The 9,074-nt window shown below is 61.4% G+C and overlaps 1 protein-coding gene across 1 annotated transcript in view; it reads right to left on the bottom strand.

Moving 5' to 3' along the window:
* Window positions 1–6,855: 6,855 nt before the first annotated feature.
* The window catches only part of Src (SRC proto-oncogene, non-receptor tyrosine kinase), a 46,615-nt gene continuing 44,396 nt past the window's right edge, over window positions 6,856–9,074 (bottom strand). Inside the window, exon 13 of the mRNA XM_076851821.1 lies at window positions 6,856–8,875. Coding sequence (XP_076707936.1) covers window positions 8,667–8,875 — 209 coding nt within the window. The 3' untranslated portion in view covers window positions 6,856–8,666. The remainder of the gene's footprint in view (window positions 8,876–9,074) is intronic.

Genomic DNA, 9,074 nt, shown 5'->3' with positions numbered 1-9,074 from the left:
CAACCCCCACACAGACAGGCCTGAGCCAGACCACAGCACCTGCCCGTGTGGGCCATCAGCGGACCTCCAGGGTGGGAGAGGAGGACACAGGTCAGCAGAAGTGAGGTGAAGAAGACAAGGAAGAGTGTGGGGGACAGAGCCCAGAGCCTGGCCAATCTGAGGTCTCCCCGTCCAGAGGCCGGGGCCTTGGTGGGGCTGGGGAGTGTCCGTGAGCAATGGCTGAAGGCCTGGCTGCTGGTGGAGGAGGCTCACTGTGTAGGCCCTGCAACAGGTGACGGGGAAGGGAGATGAGGCCTACTTGGGGACCATGTGCACAGGACATGAGCAAGGAAGGGAAGGGAGCGTGAGGACCAGCCTGGGGGACTGAACTGGGTGCCAGCAGGCAGTGGGCCTGTGAGGCAGGATACCTGGTGGCTTTATGGAATGACACGGTGAGCAGGGGTGCAAGGGGATCGGGAACTCCCTGTAGAGGCCGGCTGTAGAGGCCGGTGTGGTCTCTACCAAGTGAGGCCCAGAGTGGAGGAGGTGGCAGGCACAGCTGCAAGCTAGAGCATGTGAAGTGAAGGCAAAGAAGAGGGCTCCTGGGAGGATGAGGGACGGCTGGGGGCCCCGGAACAAGGCCAGCAGGGTCTTTCCAAGGTCAAGGCAAGGTCACCAAGCACAGCAGGGTGGGGTAAAAAGGAGGTTCAGAGGTGAGGTCAGCCTGGGATGGAGTGGGGGCCTGCAGGACTCGGGGGTCCTCCTGCAGTAGGAGAGAGGAAATGGGGGTAGGAGTCTGCCGCTCCACCCCAAGATCCTGGCTAGACACCAGGATCTTGTGGAGCAAGGAGAGTTTGCAGGAGGGGAGGAAGGCAGCGGGAAGAGGTGGTCAGAGTTGGGGCTGCCCAGCCCGCACCCACCCCTCAGGGACAGCAAGGGAGGGAGGAGAGAGAAACGGGCTCAGGTTCACCTGGAAACATCCAGAGGAGCCCCCAGGAGTGGGAGAGAAAGAGAAGGAGGCAGCGGAGTGGGAGGGGGGAGCGGGAGTAGGCGGTGGGCAAGCGGTGCGCGCTCTCTCCCTGCAGTGACGCAGAGGACGGAGCCAGAATTCAATAAGGTTTGGAGGGGGAGGGGGAGGGGCAGGACACACAGAGCGAGCGTCCTAGGAGGCTTTCAATAATTGTTGATTGAATGAAGGAACAAAGCGAGTGCGCCCAGAAGAGGAGCAGCAGCCGAGGAAGTTCCAAGACAAATAGACAGAATGTCACACGTAGCTGCAGTGAGGGAAAACAAAACAGGCAAGTTGGGGCCTTAAAACAACAGTGTCAACGGTAATGGAGGCAGTCATGCGAGACTTTTCACTTGGGATCCAGGCACTTGGAGGCAATTTTTTTAAATGAGGGAAAGGATGAAAGAGGGAGTGAGAGATGGGAGCGGCAGAGGGAGACAGGAGTAGGCACTCGCACACGGTGACGGGTGACACCCAGGTAAGGACAACCCTGAGGAAGGACTGAGGAAAAGAGAAGAAGAAAGGTCATGTGGTCAGAAGAGGGCAGCTCCCAGAGAGCCCAGGAGCCGCCCAGAGTGGATGGGAGTGGCCGGCCCCAGCAGGTGTCCAGGAGGAATGGCCGGCCCTCAGGGCGCCCTGTTGGAGGCAGGGGTGCAAAGCAAGGTGTGCAGGGGAGAAGGGACAGCAAGATGCTGCCTCGGTGGCCTTGAAGGGTGCAGGACAGGCAGCTGGGAAGAGTCCGGAGCCTGGAGCCTCACCACGGTTGTGGGGTACAGAGGTGAGGCAGGGGTGGGTGCAGAGGTGGCCCGCAGGATCTCAGGGGGCAGAGGACAATCGTGGAGCCCAGGAAAGGGGCCCAGAAACAACTCCTGGCCAGATGAGCTAATGGAGAGGTGGAAGAGTGGACAGATTGCTGGTGCTTATCTGGATAGAGCCTCAAAGATGGGCACGAGAAGGGACCCGAGACACCTTGGGGGCCGGCGGGGGAGAGACTGGACACTGGCCTGGAAGCTCCAAGCTGCGGGAGGAGGAGGGCAGAGCGGGCGTAGGGCAGCCCCTCACACGTGCGCCCTCCCGGGGCAGTTGGCCATGTGTTGACCAAAAGAGAACATAAAGGAAACTCCCCCAGAGCGGGACAAAGAATTAGGGAAAGTGACAGAGATGGCCCGCGGTCAGACAGCTTGTCACACACACACACACACACACACACACACACACACGCCTGTCCATGGACGCCCCACACAAGAGCCAGGGCAGACTTCAGGAGCGCCTTAGAGACAGGGAGAGAACAGGCGGGAAGGAGGGGAGGCGGGCTCTCTCTCTCTCTCACACACACACACACACACACACACACACACACACACACGCGCCAGCAGAGGCAGCTGCTGCACAATGAGTGTTCCAGGAAGAGCTGTTGGGGGAAGAAGACAACCCGGCCCACGGCAGTGACCCCACACTGCAGGCTGGAGGGCAGAGCCACAGGCTGGGAGGGCAGGGCCCGGCGCCACGCAGGCACTGGCACAGCCTTGGGAGGCCCGGGCAAGGGCTGGGGGCACGGAACGGGAGGTGGAGGGAGAGCCAAGCCTGCGGGAAAGAGAAGACGTGTGCAGGGCACACACACAGATACACACACACACAGAGACACGGGCGCACACACACACGTGCGCGGCACAGTCACATCCTAACGGGAAGCTAATTAATGCCTGAGCGCGGCAGCTTAGAAACCCAGAGGCTGAAACAGAAAGAAACAAAGAAACAGACAAAAAGGAACGAAACGAAAGAGAAAGAGACAGGAAGACAGAGGGGACGAGAGAGCAGCGCCCAGCCACCCAGGCCGCCTCTGAGGAACGGATTCGGATTGAGCGAAGGGACCCGCCGAGAATGAAATAAAGAGGACAGTGTCCTAGTGATGAGAGGGACCCTGGGCACAGCCCCCGCTGGATTCAGGCCACAGTAAGGGACCCTGTGCCACAGGCACCGGCCTGCACACACTGTGCTCCAGTGCACACTAGCCACACACACCCCGGGCAGGCGTATGGCGGCCACAGAACATCACACAGTGCAACACACGCGCACGCGCACACACACACACACACACACACACACGCCTGGACCGCGGGAGAGGAGTGGGGGAGCTCGAGGTGCAGGGAGGAGAACGGGAGTCCAGACCCAAGAAATCACACACACGTGCACACTCACACGTTCACACTCACAAAGAGAAGCAGGAAGCCCAGGGCAAAGACAGATGAAGCCCCAGCGTGGAGAGGGACAGGTGGGAGACCAACAGGAAGGGCAGGAGCTGCGGGCCTCCCTCCTCTCTTGGAGACTGTGTCTGCCTGTCCTTTCTCTCTCACACTCTCTGGCCCTTGCTCGGGCTTTTCTGCTGCCTGAGGGGCTCCCACCCATCCTTTGGCCTTTGCTTGCTGAGGGGGCCTCCCTGCTCCTCTGGACAGGCTCAGAACCGGCTCCACTCTCCTGAGGTCTCAGGCCTTTCTGCCTGTCCCTCCCACCTGTCCTTCAGGCCTTGCGGAAGGCTGGACCTGGCTGATTTCCTCACCCCTAACCCCTAATCCCAGCGGGGGGGGGGGGCCTTCAGCAGGGGCTCCGTGGAGCTTGCCAAGGGAAGGACCAGAGCCAGCGAGGGAGGGAGCCGATGAGGGCCTCTGCGCCTGAGTGAGAGGGAGCAGGAGCCTCGGGACTGAGCTGCAGAGAAAAAGCTGAGGACCAAGGAGCGAGCAGAGGGCAGGGGAGGGAAGAATCCAGATAAGGCACGAGGCGGGGGCGGGGCGGGCCTGCAAGTGGGGCCTGGTGCCCACACACACCTGATAGAGGCTGCCCGCACGGAACCAGGGCCTCCCCTCAAAGGGGGAGAGAACAGGGGGTGGGAGGAGGGCTGCCCCTCTGCCTGGCTGGCACACACAGGGACACAGGTGCACGCGCACAGGCCGCGCAGCAGGCAGGAGCACCATGGAGTGACAGGAAAGCAAGCCCTGGCGATGGCAGGGACTCCACACAGCTGGAGCAGGGGGCGGGGCAGCCGGACAGCGCCCTGGAGACACCACAGGCCTAGGAGGCAGGAGGCCCAGGGACGGGCCGAACCCCACCCAGAGACACCAAGTCCACCGTGTGCTTTGAGGGAATCAAAGCCAAAGAAAGGGACAGACCGGCTAGCGGCTAGCGTGGGAGAGATGGACAGAGAGACAGAGACCCAGGGAGGGGACAGGCACTCACACACACCATCTGGCTTTGATGCACATCCCAAGCCCAGCATAGGACAGAGACAGTTCATGGGGGGACGGGGACCCACAGTCGACCGGGCCCAGCCAGAGGCACCAGCAAATCTCCAGCCCACGGGAGCTTTAGGGACTGTAAAGTGTTTCATTTTCTCTTACAATAAAATAAAGATGAACTTTGGCTCAAAGAAAAAACAGATTTTGTAAAAAAATAGTGCTGGGGATGAAACCAGGCCCTGGCACAGACGGGCCAGGCAGGCTCTCCCCCCAGCTCCACCCAAGCCCTTAGAAAATGTCTCAATACATAATAGTGACATGGCCCCCTTTTTATCAATGCTGTCATAAAATACAATTCTGCATTTTCTTTTATGGAAGAAGAGCCCACAAAAGTCAGAACAGGGCTCTGTCTGGGTGCCAGCCTGGGCCAGGTGAGGACAGATGCCATCACAGGGAACACCGGAGACACAGGGACCCGAAAGGGGCCAGGCTGAAGAAGGAGAGACGTCAGGAAGCAGGAGCTCAGCGCAGGGCAGCTGCAGGAGCCTCAAGTGCCTGGGGGGCGGGGGACAAAGAACCCAGCAGGCAGCAGGGGGAAGAGAAAGTAAAGGGCCACAGCAGAGCCCCAGCCCCCAAGGCCTGCGCCCAGCACCAGAGGGGAACAGCGCTGCCTCTGCAGAGGGCACAGGAGTTTAGGGAGTCGGGTGGGCTGCAGGCGGGACGCCTGGGGGTGCTACAGGGAAACCCTCCTGGAGGCAGCCCTGAGGTGGAGGCTGCATTGAGACGGAGGCTGCAGGGAGCATGGGCCATGAGAAGCAGAACACCCCAGAACCCCCAGGGATAGGGGAAAGCAGGTGGGCGCGCGTGCACACACACACACACACACACACACAAATGTGGACGCTGCAGGAGAGGGGGAGGGAGAGACAGGGAGACAGACCCTCTGGCTCAGGAATTCAGCCACATCAGCGTGCTCACACACACCCGCCCCAATGGACAATCGGGGAAAGAAATGGGCATTCAAAAAGACCACAGCAAGAGGAAGGCAGAGGCTGACACTCACACCTGGACACTGGTCCAGGATCCAGGAGACATGCTGCTGGGGCAGGGTCCCCGCTCTGGGGGTGAAAACCCAGGAGAGGAGAGGGTTGGGGACAGCAAGAACCAGGATGCACCCACCAGGCTCCGCCGGGTCCCTGATCTCTTTCCCTCCTGTCCCCACCCTTCCTGTCCCAGCCAGCCTCTGTCCAAGCCTTCTTCTCCCTGCAAACCACAGCTTTCTGGAACCCATGAGAGAAAAACAGGAAAGGAAGACAGATGAGAAAATGCAGGCCGTGCAAGCGTGCGTGTGTGCCTGAGTGTGCACACGCAGATGCACCCCGTGCGAGGTCTGGTCAAGAGAATTTTGTAAGAGGGGGGCAGGGAGGGAGGAGAAAGCCCGGGGCAGCCAGGAGAAGCTCAGACGGGAGACCAGAGAGGCCCGCTGGGGCCCAGGAGCGCGCTCACTACCCTCCAGGCAGGAGGGCGCGCAGGCCATCGTGGTTGGTTGGACAGTGAGTCTTTCCTCCTCTGACAAAAGGGACACAGATCATTTTTGTCATGGAGGAAAATATATTTCATTTTTCTCAAAAGAACTGCATGCAGAATAATAGCAAAAACTCACTGAAGGCAGAAGGGGAGGCGGGGAGCACAGGTCCAGGTCCCGACCCTCAACTGGTGGGAAACGGGACAGAGCTGAAGGAAGAGCTGAGGGGCCAGAGGCGGTGGCCCTGGTGGCCACAGCAGGGTGGACATCGCTTGCCTTTCCCTCTCTGTGCCTTGTCGGTAATGCCTGAGCACATGGGTCACACCTCCTGACTTTACAGGGGACACACATCACAGACCCCTACCCACACCCCACCCCTGCCCCCGCAAGCCCATGGGGTCTCCAGGGGTCCATTCTGACCTGGACCCAATGGCATTTGTTCGTGAAATTAACCCTGAACTGAGCAGTGTCCAGTGTTCACCAGCTCTGGGGGTGAAAACCCAGGAGAGGAGAGGATTGGGGACAGCAAGAACCAGGATGCACCCACCCGTGATCAGAGAGCTCAGCCTGCTCCAACTCCAGGGCCACAGGGGACTCGCCCACCAGGCGGCGTCTGATTAAGACGAGCGTCCTTCCACGGGCGGTGGCAGATCACCTCCGCGGGATGGACTTTGGGGGTCTTCGAACTTCCTTCAGGGCCAGTGCTTGGGTCTGTCGCAGACCACCCCCACCCGGCACCCCCAGGGACACAGGAACCCGGCACAGCCCCATCTCAGGATCGCCACCTACACAGCAGCACCCACTCCACTTGGGCCTGGCAACCCCCGCGGCCCCACCCAGTCCCCAGAGTCTGCTGCCACCATGGCCAGGCATCCAAGTCCAGAACCTCCCAGTCTTTGGGGTCCTGGGCTTGGCCTGGCGCTTCTCCCAGTGTGAATCCCCAACACAGGTGCAGACTGCACACACAGCCCCCGGGGCCATCCCCATCGATCCTGTCCCTGTGGCCTACTGCCCTCCAGCCACCAGCATTACTGGGATAAAGGTCCCTCTGACTGCAGCTGCCCCCACCCACTCTCCGCACACAGTAGATGTTCAATAAACCCGCAGCCACGTTCTGAGGTCTCTTTGTGTTTAATCAGACAATATGCAAAGTATTTACAACCAATTCTAGGTCCCCCCGCCCCCCCAAGCCTGGGCCATGGAATGTGAGACCCCCAGGCCCTGCCCAGAGCCAGGGGTCCCCGAGGCCTCTGCATAGTCATCTGAAATCTACAAAACACGGTTTAAAAAAAATAGGACAGGGCCTTGGGCAGCTGGAGGAGTGATGGGGAGCGCAGGGGTGGGCGGGCCCAGGTTCGACTGGGATGGACAGGAAGAGACCTGGGAGATGGACATGTGTAGAAGGAAAAGTCGGAATTTCCTAGGCAGATGCCTCCTTCCCCCCTGCCAGGGCCTGGCTGGCTCAAGAGCCCCTGGCAGCGGGGACGTTATTGCTGTGATGGGGATAGTGGGTGGAATGGACCACGTGTTGGGGGACAGAGAGGGGGCATTTTTTACATGTTAAATATGGACACACATGGAGACACACACACGTGCACACACACATACACAGGGGCCCTTGGCAAGATGCCACAAATCGTCAGCTGCCCACTTTACAGATGGGCACACTGAGGCTGGAAGAGAAGCCACCACATACCCTGAACAGCAGAGCCAGGGCCCCAAGTCTCCCGACAGGCTCACCACAGGTGCCCTGCCACAGGGGTGGACAGGGCTGAGCAGCCGCAGAGACCGCGGCCACGCGAGGGGCAGACGCGGCAGCTCAGAGAAGCAGCAGGTGCCCGAGGTCACACAGCCCCTCCGGGCCCGCCCTCTCCGACCCCGCCAAGGCACTCCTCGCCCTACTCGAGAGTTCAGGGTGCCAGCTTGGGAGGAGAGCGGGTACCACGTTGAAATGTTCAGGACAAACTGGGAAGGAGGCCCGGGGTTCCCCGGAGGCCAGCCCAGAGCCTCAGCCTTAGCTCTCCCTTGCCTCTGGAGCCTGGGAGCAATGCCCTGTCATGGCTGGTGGCTCCAGGAACCCAGACCCCCGTGGGCTGACGGAAGCCCCACACCCTCCTCTGAGGCCGCCCCTTCCCTCCCGGCTCAGCCTGGCCTCCGCCTCCGTTCTCCCCACCCCCAGGCAGGCCTTCGCCATCTCTAACCCGTCCTGGCCCCTTGTCCCCTGGGCTGCTCCAGTCTGTCCCTAGTGCCTCTGAGGACAATTCTCATTCCTGAGGAAGACAGAGGAGCACCAGGTACCATCCCTCAAGTGCTCTGGCATCGGGGCAAGCCATATCCTCTGGGACTCTGCTTTCCCAAGGTAAGACGGGAGAAGGGAACGGAAGATCTCCAAGGGCCTCTGGGGCGGACGGGGCAGGGCAGGGTCACGCTAGGCTGGAGCAGGGGGCCTGGGCCAGCAACCTCCACCCACGTTCCAGAAAGAGATGGCGAGGGGCAGGCGGCGGGAGGCTGAGGGCCGGGGCCACCGCTCCTCTTTGGAAAGGCTCTTTGGCCAGCTGTGGGGATGGGCCGGGGGCCTCGGTGGAGGGACAGAACCAGGTGAGCGGGCAGGTTGAGGCTGGGAAGACAGCGCCCCAGCCCAGCCCTTCTCCCCAGCGTCTCCTCCAGGGACGGGCAGAGGAGGGAAAGTGGAGAGGAGGCGGGTGGCCAGGGCAGGCCCTGGGGCAGTCACTGTGCCGGCTCTGGGCCGTCCTCACGGGCGCACCACGTCCCAAAGCCCTTCCATGGCCCCAGAGACGGAGCAGCCTTGACCCTGGCCGTCAGCCCCACAGGAGGAGCAGCAGTGGGCGGCAGAGGAGGCCAGGCCCACATGCACGGGCCGCTGCCCAGGGCTGGAGCCGAGAACAGTCCGGCCCACCTGCTCCTATAGGTTCTCCCCGGGCTGGTACTGGGGCTCCGTGGACGTGAAGTAGTCCTCCAGGAAGGCCTGCAGGTACTCAAAGGTGGGCCGCTCCTCGGGCTCCTTCCGCCAGCACTGGCACATGAGGTCGTGCAGGGACTCGGGACACTCTGGCGGGCAGGGCATCCGGTAGCCCCGCTCGACTTGATCCAGCACCTCGCGATTCACCATCCCTGGGGGCAGAGGCAGGAAGTGGGGCTGGAGAAGATGATGGGGACAGGAGAGCTCCGCCTAGGGCAGGCGGGGACATGAGAGGCCCTGTCCCCAAGGCGGAGTCCAGGCCCTGAGAGAACCTAAGGCCAGATGCTCACTTTTTGTTACACACTGGGGAAGCCGCTGGGAGGGAGTGGGCTGCCCGAGGCCGCCAGGGTC

The sequence above is a fragment of the Callospermophilus lateralis genome, chromosome 3, assembly GCF_048772815.1.
Source record: "Callospermophilus lateralis isolate mCalLat2 chromosome 3, mCalLat2.hap1, whole genome shotgun sequence".
Lineage (NCBI taxonomy): Eukaryota > Metazoa > Chordata > Mammalia > Rodentia > Sciuridae > Callospermophilus > Callospermophilus lateralis.
The sequence above is the reverse complement of the archived record's forward strand: the minus strand, read 5'-3'. Positions and strand labels throughout refer to the sequence as shown.